Source organism: Anoplophora glabripennis, unplaced genomic scaffold (assembly GCF_000390285.2).
Source record: "Anoplophora glabripennis isolate ALB-LARVAE unplaced genomic scaffold, Agla_2.0 scaffold719, whole genome shotgun sequence".
In the NCBI taxonomy this organism is placed as follows: domain Eukaryota; kingdom Metazoa; phylum Arthropoda; class Insecta; order Coleoptera; family Cerambycidae; genus Anoplophora; species Anoplophora glabripennis.
Window position 1 is genome coordinate 192,673 of NW_019416803.1, and position 12,777 is coordinate 205,449.

The 12,777-nt window shown below is 34.5% G+C and overlaps 1 protein-coding gene across 2 annotated transcripts in view; it reads left to right on the plus strand.

Moving 5' to 3' along the window:
- The window catches only part of LOC108913640 (ATP-dependent Clp protease ATP-binding subunit clpX-like, mitochondrial), a 34,166-nt gene extending 21,389 nt beyond the window's left edge, over positions 1-12,777 (plus strand). For both annotated transcript variants that reach the window (XM_018719217.1, XM_018719218.1), the window contains exons 6-9: positions 4,443-4,627; positions 4,731-4,898; positions 11,614-11,835; positions 11,891-12,777. In XM_018719217.1, coding sequence (XP_018574733.1) covers positions 4,443-4,627; positions 4,731-4,898; positions 11,614-11,835; positions 11,891-12,073 — 758 coding nt within the window. In that variant the 3' untranslated portion in view covers positions 12,074-12,777. The remainder of the gene's footprint in view (positions 1-4,442; positions 4,628-4,730; positions 4,899-11,613; positions 11,836-11,890) is intronic.

The following is a 12,777-nucleotide window of genomic DNA, read 5'->3' on the forward strand; positions in this document are numbered from 1 at the left end:
TTTCAATTTTTGTTTCAAATTGCTATTATATTGCATTAGATCATGAAAAATTTATTTAATAATTATTACTACATATGTTTTCAAAGATTTCAATGATTTTGAAAACTTTCTTACAATTTTTTTTTGCGGTATCGAACCTCCTTAAAGCCCCCCAGAGAAAGAAACTACATTTATTCAGATCTGGTGATCTTGGCGGTCAATTTTCTGGACTATCATTTCCTCGTCCTATCAATCTATTCAGGAACTGCTGGTTGAAGAAGTCTCGTACATTAGCACTCAAATGCGGTGGAGCACCATCGTGTATGAACCGCATTTCATGTCTTAATTGCAAAGGTAAATCCTCGAGAAGCTCAGAGAGTATTTTGTAAAAAAATAAATAATTTTCGCCAACTGGTTTGGTTGATTTGGAATAACTGGCCCAACCAAATAACGTCCAATAATTTCAGCCCACATGTTTATTTTAAATTCATTTTGAAAATGACAAGGAATTATAGCATGTTCATCTAAATATTAATGGAAATTATGCAAATTTGTGATTCCTCTTCGAGTGAAACAGGCCTCGTCCATAAAAAGAATCTTCTCATGAAACCTAATACCCTGACGTAAAATGAAATAACATAAAGTTAGTCTTCGGCCTAAATCTTGGGGAACAATTGTTGAATATTTTGGATAGATGATGAGGCAGATTACGTCTTATAATTGGATGGATTGTGGCATGTGTATATTAAATTGTCTAGCTAGGTAATCGCCTAGTGCTGATATGAGGGTCATTCTCAGTACTTCTTAAAAGTCGTACCTCGTTTCGTGCGATTACTGCATGATTAACACGTCTTCCTTCATTGCTGACTAGAACTGATCCAGTCTTTCGAGCCCTCCTCTCAACATTAGCAAACATCTCTCGGTGTGGCATCAAACGATCAGGAAATCTTGTTTGTCGACGATTACCCTCACAAAACCCCAATACTAACATGTCAACTTTTTCACGAAATGAAAATTTTGCAGGCATTTTCCAAGATAATAGAATGGTATGTCGTACTGTGCAGTCTTTTAAATTGTCAAAAATTACTCATGAAATCATAGCCTACTAATTGTAAAACTGTATACTTTACTTTTTGTCCAATTCAATTAGTAATGACGCTGTTTCACAAAATACCAATTTTTAAAAAAAAAATTGTAAGAGTAAAAAAATTTTTAAATTAAATTTCCTGTAATACTGTTAAAACTATTTAATATTTGGCATACTGATAAAAAAATCGATATCATTTTCAGGGCGCCCTACCGCTAGGCCGGTTCTTATTGAGCTTCCACTTAATATTTTTACTAATTAAAGATAACAATAAACGCAAATAATGTACCAAATTTGGTTGCTCTATGTTAAGGCATTGCTGAAATATTACTGTTTTTCAAAATTTAACACTCATCTTCAGGGGCCAATATCTCTTCAACGGTACACCCCAAAAAAAAAATGTTACATAACAAATCGGCATATTGTAAGATCCTCACAGATGCCTGCTCTGTGTTGGTAGAGTTATGAAACACCCTGTATACAGCTCGTTAGTCTTATTTTAATTTAATAATACTTTATAAAAAGTTTTCAAAAAAATATATTAGACTAGCGACTTAAGTTTTCACTTGTTTCTGAGAAGGAAACTTTTGTGTTGGTGACTTCTTATTAATCAAAATTTTTCCTGATATACAGGGTGTTAGTAAATAAGTGCGACAAATTTCAGGGGGTGATTCTACATGAGAAAATAATGGCAGTTTGCTTATAAACGTATATCCGCAAATGATTTGTTTTCCGAGATACGGGGTGTCAAAGTTTTTCTCAAAAACTGCCGATTTAATTTATTACTCTGAAACCGGTCGAGATGTGCAAATTAAATTTGGTGGGTTTTAAGAGGTAGTTATTGCGCATTTTTTGACACGCAATTAAGAATTTTATGTTCATCATTGGCGCGTGTACGAGTAATAATCTCAATTTTTTTAAAGAAAAAAATGGTACGCCACTGAGATATTACAAATTAAAAATCATTTTTGAATTCCTCGTTCAATTTGTGACAAAAAATCTCTTGCCTTTTCTTCGTATGGGGCGCCGTTTTGATGCAAAAAAATAAAACATCTTAACGCGTATTTTTTATTTCTTTAATACATTATCAAGAACTATCTAATACAATAACATTAAACCAGAACAATAACAGAAAATAACACTAATAAAATTTTGAAAAGGAGCAAAGCTACAATGTTCAAAATGACCTCCCTCAGACGTGACACAAGATTCAACTCTTCGCCTCATCGATTGTCGTATTCGCGCAAATATTCCTGGTATATTTCTTATTGTCTCACAGCCGACTATAATTCGATTCCTCAGGTCATCAACATTTTCAACGGGAGTGGAATAAACTAATGACTTAAGAAAACCCCAAATGCAAAAATCAAGGGGATTTAAATCCGGCGATCGAGCATGCCAATGTTCTGTACCTCCCCTACCTATCCAACGATTTGGATATACTGTGTCTAAGTGATTACGTACATTAATGCTAAAATGGGCTGGTGCACCATCACGCATGTACCATAGGTGTTGTCACAGCTGTAGAGGAATTTATTCAAGAAGAACAGGTAACTCTTCCTGTAGGAAATTAAGATAAGATTCGCCTGTTAGTCGTGGGAGGAAATATGGACCGATTAAATGATCATCAATTACCCCAAGCCATACATTTACGGAAAACTGATGCTGAAAATGAGCTTTAAAGATTCCATGGGGGTTTTCTTCAGCCCATAGGTGATTGTTATGGAAATTTCGTATACACTCATCCAAAAGTAGCCTCGTCAGTAAACAAAACGGCATTTAAAAAATTAGGAATATGAGCGATTTGATGATTAATCCATTGGCGCGGAAAAAAGTCTCTAGGTAGTAGAGCTTGCACACGTTCAATATGAAATTGATACAATTGCTGTTCTTTAAGAATTTTAAATACAGTGAAGTTGCTTACATTCAATATGTTGGCAAATTTTCCAGTAATTCTTTCAGGTGACTCCGCAATTAACTCGAGAACTGCTTCTTCTAGTTGCATAGTTCGTACTTCTCGAGAGCGCCTACAGTCAACCGTTTGTTTCTTAAATGAACCATTTTCGCGCAAACGTTGATGAAGACGAGCAAATATTGTGTGATGAGGTACCCTATGTCCTGGATACAACTCAGCATACAATCGTCGAGCTTGACGACCATTTCCATTACTTCGACAATAGACATATTGCAAGTCTGACAATTCCGCATTTGTAAAATTTTCCATTCTTTTCGATAAAAGAAAAATGAATTACTTATTAACACTAATGTTATAGCAAACTAAAAGCTTAATAAATTAATAATGACGAAACGCTAATTTGACATTTCTTAAAAATATTCGTATTTAACAGACAAATGTTGACAGTAGCCTACTAGGTAATGTATTAAAGAAATAAAAAATACGTGTTAAGATGTTTTATTTTTTTGCATCAAAACGGCGCCCCATACGAAGAAAAGGCAAGAGAGAATTTTTGTCACAAATTGAACGGGGAAATCAAAAATTATTTTTAATTTGTAATATCTCAGTGGCGTACCATTTTTTTCTTTAAAAAAATTGAGATTATTACCCGTACGCGTGCCAATGATGAACATAAAATTCTTAATTGCGTGTCAAAAAATGTGCAATAACTACCTCTTAAAACCCACCAAATTTCATTTGCACATCTCGACCGGTTTCAGAGCAATAAATTAAATTGTCAGTTTTTAAGAAAAACTTTGACACCCCGTATCTCGGAAAATGAATCATTTGCGGACATACGTTTATAAGCAAACTGCCATTATTTTCTCATGTAGAATCACCCCCTGAAATTTGTCGCATTTATTTACTAACACCCTGTATACAAGATGCACATTGTTGGCATTTCCTGTAAACTAAACGCCTGTCTGGTATTTGTTTTCGAGAACATGTATCATCATTTAATAACACATGAGAAAAATCATTATTTATTATAATTTGACTGCCGTGGTGCCACTTGTTTTGTTTTATTCAATAGAAAAAACGTTTTTATTGTTTTATTGTGTGGTGAAATAAAACAATAAAATATGGAATTAAATTAAAAATAAATACTTCCTTTTTTAAAAATCAATTTTATCGCATTTTATATATAAAACACAAAATAAAATAACTAATAACTTCCTAACTAAAAATTTTTGTAACAAAATATGACAACATTGTCTTTCTGACTAGGTCTTATCTATATCGTTCAACTGTCAAAGTTCTTAGATTGACGTTAGTTACAATTTAAAGGAGACATTGTTGTAATCACCTTGTAGCTGTTTTTTAGTTTGCTTCCTAACTCGCTACAAGTCGAACATATTGCCTTGTAATTTGGGGGATGTGTCAGCGCGGCAAAACTCACCCCCTTTTTTTTTGTTACAGGCGAGGGGGTCCAACAGGGTATGTTGAAGATGCTAGAAGGCACAGTTGTAAATGTTCCTGAAAGAAATTCCCCCAGGAAGCTCAGGGGAGAGACAATCCAAGTCGACACGACTAATATACTTTTTGTAGCCAGTGGTGCCTATAACGGACTGGAAAGATTGATACAGAGAAGAAATAACGAAAACGTAAGTATTATTTCCTTAGACCAGTAATTACAGATACTTTATTAAAAAAATTTATGTTTCCTGAGAACCATTAGGTTTGTACTTGAAATCAAGTTGTTTTTAGTACCTCGGTTTTGGGGCGCCAACATCTGTAGGTCAGGGAAGGAGAGCAGTGGCGCAGGAGGCGACACTGCATCAGTCTTCCCAGACGGCGGAGGAGGAGAATGCGGAGAAAGATTCAGCGCTGAAGCAGGTGCAGGCCAGGGATCTCATAGATTTTGGAATGATTCCGGTAAGTGTTTTATTTCGTCTTAAATTTTGGTTCAATGGAAAGTTTGTTACTTTTTCAAATGTTGCATAGAACTTTATTAATAAAAATTTTACTTTTAAACTTCAGAAAAATTTAGAGGAATATGTTTTATTTTTGTTTCTCAGGCGCAAATAGTTTATCTTTTTTCAATGAGCTAAATTACCAGTATCATATTTTTCCCTTTTTGTACTGTTTTCTTCATGTTTTTTTGATAAAAAAAAATGTTTTTGTCTGACAATCTGTTAGGAGAAACCTGAGAAAAAAATTATAGGGATTCCAAAAAAAAAATTGAGCAAATAATTATGATATCTTTAGATTTCTAGGAAGATTTAAACAATTTTCCATGCAAAAATGTAAGCTCTGTGTTAGATTCCATTTTTCAATTACAACCATTTTCCAATTTTTTTGTGCCTGTATCTCCTACTTAATATACGTGTTTAATTATTTAATGAAATATGATTATCTCGAAAATTATACCGTGGTCCCCGTCGGTTTGGCTATATTGTAATAGCATACGGATTGAGAAGTATTTAGTTTACGAAGATACAGAGTGTTCAAGCTGAAAGTCCTGAAAATATATTTTTTGAGGAAAATTAAAATGCCTAAAGACAACGGAATTAAAATGGCAAAAATGGAGGGTTTGGGTAAAATTTTGCTCCATCTTTCCAGATATAAAATTTTTTATCATATTTAAACAGCTAATAAAAAAATAATTTTTATGTAAAAAAAAATTAATTTTTTCCATGTTTCGACCTTCAATAAGTGAAAAAATATTATATCAAGAAAAAAATAAGCTTTTAGTGCCATCCAAACTAAACGTGTATGCAAAATTTCAGCTCAATCGGTTGGGCATACCTGTTTTAAAATTCAGTTGCAAGATTTGGCCCATACTAACAATGCAAGTTAAATAAAAGCTTTGTAAAAACAAGGCAAAATTTTACTTGGGCTCCATTTTGTCTTATAAAGGCAAAAAAATGAAATATTTATGTAAAAAAAAATATTTTAATTACATTAAATAGTGATCTTGGTCAAAATTGAAAATTGCTCTGGATACGAATTATTTTTGGCCTCTGGAATAAAGTTCTGATCATAAAAATCCCAGCTGATGGTTTGTCTGTTTTTTGGCCACTTTTACTCCTTTTTTTCAGACATAAAAATGCAATGTGGCTAGCGATCCCACCAATTTGCAAGCCCATGAACAAACTAACACCGCCCACACCATTAACCTTCCCCCGCGCAAACCGGTCAAAAACTGTCCCAAAGATAGGGGTTAAATTCAAATATAACCTATTCCACCAACCACATCTACCTCATCTCTCATTTTCAAGGGAGATAAAGCCCACGATCATATTGTCTCTCCATCCACACTCCAATATCGCTCCCTTTGAATGGCCAAGAACCAACCCGAATAGGCGTTACATGTGTCTGAGCTATTCCACTGACCAGTTCTCCTCCATCCCCGTTGCTGAGGATAACAGTAACAAAGGTCGAAAAACAGTCGTGTAGATTTTGGATAAGTAGATTTGGCCATTGATATACAGGGTGGACCAGCTTTTTCGTGACAAACTTTAAGGGTATGTTCTATGTCCAAAAATAACCGTAGTTTGCTATACAAACAATAGTCCAAAATTGCTTCGTTACGAAAATACAGGGTGTTGAAGTTTATTCTGAAAAACAGAAAAATACATTTTTTTTAAACCGCTTAAGATAATTAAATGAAATTTGACAGGTGTCAATAGCAATGGAAGACTTAAATTTTGCAATGCAAAAGTTTCTTTTACTGTCACCAGTGGCGCAAGTAGCGGATCATTAGTGACTATTTTCCAATAAAAAAATGGTACGTCCCTGATTTTTCTAAAAATTAATGTTACTTTGAATTCCTCGTTCAATTTGGTAGAAAAAAACTTTTGACTTTTTTTTGTACGATGCACCGTTTAATAAATAATAAATTACTTTAAAACTTTTCAAAGTGTTTTCCTTCAAATGGATTATTATTTGTTAGCTGCATACCAGATACACTTGCTGCAACCACCAGATAAACAAATTTACAACGACTAGTTGGCGTCGGTTTTCATGTCAACGTTTGACAAATCTTAAATAGTAGTAGTGCAGTAGTGTCAAAATGCCGTTTAGATTTTCAAACCAAGAAATAGCGGATATCCATTTTGTGTATGGATTTGCTAATGGAAACTCAAGGGCGGCTGCCAGAGAATACAGAAGGAGATATCCGCAGAGACCACATCCTAGTCGTAATGTGTTCACAAGAATTCACCAGCAATTAATGGATAATGGTTTAGGAAATTTACATGGAGATCGAAATAATGCCAATCCAAACCAACAGCAAAGAAGAATTTCTCGACTGATATTAAATGAGTTTGACAGAGATCCAACAACAAGTTCCCGTATAGTTTCTCGTATTATCCGCACATCTAAATCCAATGTACTTCGTACTCTCAGAAGGGATCACAGGCGTCCATTTCACCTATAACCTGTTCAAGGCTTACATCCAGGAGATGAAGAGAAAAGACTGACTTTTTGTCGGTGGGTCCTTCGCTCAATTCAAGAAAGCAGGGATTTTTGTGAACAACATACTGTGGACTGACGAATCCTGCTTTACCCGTCGCGGTATAGTTAATTTCCATAATCAACATGTGTGGTCACATGAAAATCCTCACGCCATTAGACCACGAAATTTTCAAGTTGAATTCAGCGTAATTGTTTGGATAGGGATTTACAACAACAATCTGTTTGGACCCTATTTTTTACCTCGACGCTTAAACGCAGAAAACTTCTTACAGTTTTTAGAAACGGAACATCACAATATGTGGGATGAAATACCGATAATTTTAAGACAGACTTCATTTTTTCAGCTCGACGGTTGTCCCGCTCATTTTGGCAGAAATGTTAGAAATTGGCTAAATAATAACTTTCCGAACAGATGGATTGGCAGAGGGGGTCCAGTTCCATGGCACCACGGTCTCCGGATATTACCGTGTTAGACTTCTTTGTGTGGGGTTTTTTAAAAGAGAAAGTTTATGCAACCCCCGTGAACACACAAGATGAACTTATTACTCGTATAAGAAATGGTTGTAATGCAATAATACCGCATCTAATTAGCATCTAATTAATTTAAATAGATGTATTGTACGTAGGTGCGAGTTGTGCATTGAAAATAATGGTTCCCATTTTGAACAATTTTTTGAACTGTTTTTGTTGATAATTTTAATTAGTTTAGTTTTTCGTATTCATTGTGAAAATAAAGTTGTTAATACACGGTGAAAATCTAAACGGCATTTTGATACTACTGCACAGAAGACAAGTTTATTTAAGATTTGTCAAACGTTGACATGAGAACCGACGCCAACTAGTCGTTGTAAATTTGTTTATCTGGTGGTTGCAGCAAGTGTATCTGGTATGCAGCTAACAAATAATAATCCATTCGAAGGAAAACACTTTGAAAAGTTTTAAAGTAATTTATTATTTATTAAACAGTGCATCGTACAAAAAAAAAGTCAAGAGAGTTCTTTTCTACCAAACTGAACGAGGAATTCTAAAATAACATTAATTTTAAGAAAAACCAGGGACGTACCATTTTTTTATTGGAAAATAGTCACTAACGATCCGCTACTCGCGCCACTGGTGACAGTAAAAGAAATTTTTACATTGCAAAATTTAAGTCTTCCATTGCTATTGACACCTGTCAAATTTCATGTAATTACCTAAAGCGGTAAAAAAAAAAATTATTTTTCTATTTTTCAGAATAAACTTCAACACCCTGTATTTTCGTAACGAAGCAATTTTGGACTATTGTTTGTATAGCAAACTACGGTTATTTTTGGACGTAGAACATACCCTTGGAATTTTGTCACGAAAAGCTGGTCCACCCTGTATAAAAAGCGTTTTCACCTGCTTTTAGGGTGATTTTAACGCATTTGAGTGGTTGGAGAGGATGGAGGTAAGGTGACATTCTATCATTCACAGAAATGGAGATGGAGAGGAACTGGCCGGTGGAACAGATCAGAGACCCGTGCGGGTAACCCCTTTTGTTGTTAGTATTTGGCCATTGGGAGGGGGGTGGGGGGTTATCTCTCTTGAAAATAGGTGATGAGGCGGGTGGAATAGGTTATACAGGGTTATTCAGTCATAATTTCATTAATTTTTAATCACGTATTTGGAAGACTTAATAGACAGAAAATCGGAAAAAAAATTTTTTTACTCGACTTTTAAAAATGAAGGAAATCAACCCATAACTCCCGCTAAGAAGGCGGCCCTGCCAGATGCCCGGATGCTCGGAAAATTTTGTAACGTAATGTCACGAACAAATCGTCAGCTGAAGCAAACAGTGTTGCCAAGTTCACATCATAATCTGTGTTTACATTTAATTAATCCGCTTTAGTATACGGATACATATGTATGAAACCAATAAAATGCAAGTAAATAAAGGATCATACTGCATTTTATTATAACTAATTTTACTAATTTAGTGCAAAATGTTTTAACAAGTCTGACTTCTCGAAGTCAACTTTCGTTAAAAGAAAATAAATAAAGCAGATGTTTGTAGGCACCCTGTATTTTATCAAATAAAAAAAGTCGGCACATTAAATACCCGAATATACAAAATACACTACACACGGTTACAAAACCATTACCTAACAATTTAAAGCGTTTATTCAAATCTACCACCCTCCATATCTCCCGCATTTTTCCCGCAAAGGAGTTAACATAACACATTTTCAAAAAGTTCAAGCTTTAGAAGCAGCTGATTTCCCCAATCGTTTTGAATTTTGCAATTGGTTCCTAAGTGCAGTAGAACTTTATTAACAAAGTGCTCTGGACGGATGAATGCTGTTTTACTCGTGCTGGCATTTTAAACAGGTAAAAAACATAAGTATTACTTTCTCAAAAACAATAAGTGCCTACCTAGGTTACACCAAAGTTTAGATTTACACTAAAGTTTACATTTATTATGTAAACTTTGGTTATACGCAACTGCATATTGAATAATAAACTGAAATACTAAAACTGTGTATTATTTAACATAATAAATTATAAAACGTGAAAACGTTAATAATATTAAAAATGATAAATTAATAACCGTACATTCGAAAACAATCATCCCTATTCATTGATGACACGATTTTTCTTTGATAAAAGACCGACAACTTTTTGCTCTACTTTGCATGGAATACGATCCTACTAAAGTGCACACGTGCACACAGGTTAACCTAGGTCGGAAATACGTAGATACCGAGTTGTTTATTTGTCTCCGTCCGATTGTATTTTTATCTTCTATTACTTACAGTCAATATTTAAATACTACATACATTTCACCCTCTCTCTATAATTTATCTAGTGAGTGTTGGTTTTTTATGTCAGTATTTCTGTAATGAAATGAAATTTAAATTATTTGAACTCTTGGGGTTTTGTAATTTCAATATTAAATTTTATTTAAAGTGAAACAGAGCTAATTTCTTTGCAGCCATAATAGTCACATTTGGTCAGATGAAAACCCGCACACTACTCGTCGGTTTAGCTTTCAGAGGAGGTTGGGTGTCAATGTATGGACAGGAGTATATGGCGATCGTTTAATTGGGCCGCATTTTCTACCTGTACATCTGAATGGGCTACGTACTTTCAATTTTTAGTAGAAGGCTTACAGCAAATTAAAAAATGATCACTATGATGTTAATTTAAAAAAAATTTCGGCAAGTCATGCGCGAGGTTCTTGCTGGGCAACACTAACAATTTAATATGTGGATTGCATAATTATAAAAAATAATTTATAGCATTTTAAATTATTATTGGCTGATGTGAGCAAACCGTTTATTTATTGTCTTTATATGTGTGAAAATATATAAATATGGCAACAGTGCATCTAGGCCGCTTTGTTCATATCGTAGCCGGCTGACGTCAGCCGGTCAGTAACAGCCTGAAAAGGGGGTTAAATAATGATTTGAAAATATTTTTTTTTCTGCTTAAATATGCATTTAATTTTTTTTTAATCACGCCATCGTATTATACTCATTTTTCTCTATCTGCTCTTAAAATTAATGACATTATGACTGAATCACCCTGTATATGTGCGATTAACCCCTCTTCTGGGCAGTTTTGAGTAGGGGTAGGTTAAGGGTGGAGGGCCTGACATGTTGATGGGCTTTACCTTCCTTGCAAATTAGTGCCATTGTCAATCGCATTGCGTTTTTATTTCATCTACACAAGTATCTGAAATTGAGTAAAAGAGGCCAAAAAAACAAGCAAACAAACCATCTACCGGGGTATGATCGGAACTTTATTCCAGAGGATTTTTAATGTAATTAGTGTGCGGTTCTTTTTATTTGTTTATTTTATGTATTTTGGATATATTCTACAAATTAGTTTTTGGGAATTGTAACTTGAAATCTTCTATTAGTAAGTAAGGTTTAGTTTATGCAATTCGGGGCATCCTGAATATAATTAAAACACAAATAGATACATTAGCAGAATAGTTTAGTACCTCCACTGGTAAAAAATAACCTATTACAAGTGGAATTTTTAGAGAATCCAGGATAATTTGAGAAATTCCCCGATATTTCCAGACGTATGAAATCCCTGATATGGTTTCAGGTTTTCTCGGTGTCCAGACAATATACAATTTATTAATATAAACAAATTCATAAATATTTTTAAAAAATGTGTATGCATTACAATTTTCTTACAGGAATTCGTAGGTAGGTTTCCAGTTCTAGTGCCCTTCCACTCGCTTAACGAAAGCATGCTAGTTAGGATCCTGACGGAACCGAAGAACGCCCTGGTTCCGCAGTACCAACGGCTGCTAGCCATGGACCAGTGCAACCTTACTTTCACGTCCGATTCGCTAAAAGCCATCTCACACCTGGCGATGGAAAGAAAGACGGGCGCGAGAGGTCTCAGGGCTATAATGGTGGGTGAATCCGTATTTTCAAATTTTGTTATCTCTCACTATGCCGATTTTCTAGGAATCTCTTCTGCTGGAACCAATGTTTGAAGTACCGGGCGCAAACATCACCGAGGTTCACGTAACGGAAGAATACGTAATGGGAAAGAGCGCGCCCGAGTACATTAAGAATTCTGACTCCGTGACAGGTACTGAACCCTCGGACGAAGACGAATTGAACACTTCGATTAGGGTGAAACAATGAGATTAGCGGTACAACAATTAAACGAAACCGAACAATAATAAGCGCAGTCAGTCGGCTGATCCACTCAGATTTATTCCCTCGACAGATAATGTAATTTTTTAAGGAAAACAATAACAAAAAAAAAAAACGTTGTTAAAGACCGTGTGCAAATATAGATAGTTTTAATCTAAATGTGAAGTTTTTGGTACAGGGTGTTTCAAAAAATGTCCGCACCTTCAGATTCCAGTCGCCATTTTAGATGTTTTTTGTTGGTTTCGGACTTGGAGACTGAGGTAGGTTGACTGTGATTAAAATGTTAAAAATTTCATATTTGAACGTTGTTTAATCTTATTTTTATTGTATATATATTTTATAATCCCATGCGTTATTTAAAAATAGAGACATGGGGAAGCGATTTGTTATCTTTGAGTTTTTCAGTTGCCGGTGGTAGATTGCTTTATTAAACAAATTTTTTGGTCCACCTTGTACATTATGTAAAAAGCGAGTTTTATTTTATATTTCAATTCCTCCGAATCACCTCTTTTTGCTGGGAGGGTCGTTCGTTGTGTAAATATTATAAAACGAATCAATTCGTTCATGTTATATTTATTGATAGTAAAATGTTTCTCAAAAAATAATTGTAGTTTGATGATCGCAAGTTGTCGGAAGAAATTTGGTGTATTGTAAGGAGAGAATTAAATATAAATACACCAATGAAAGTTTTA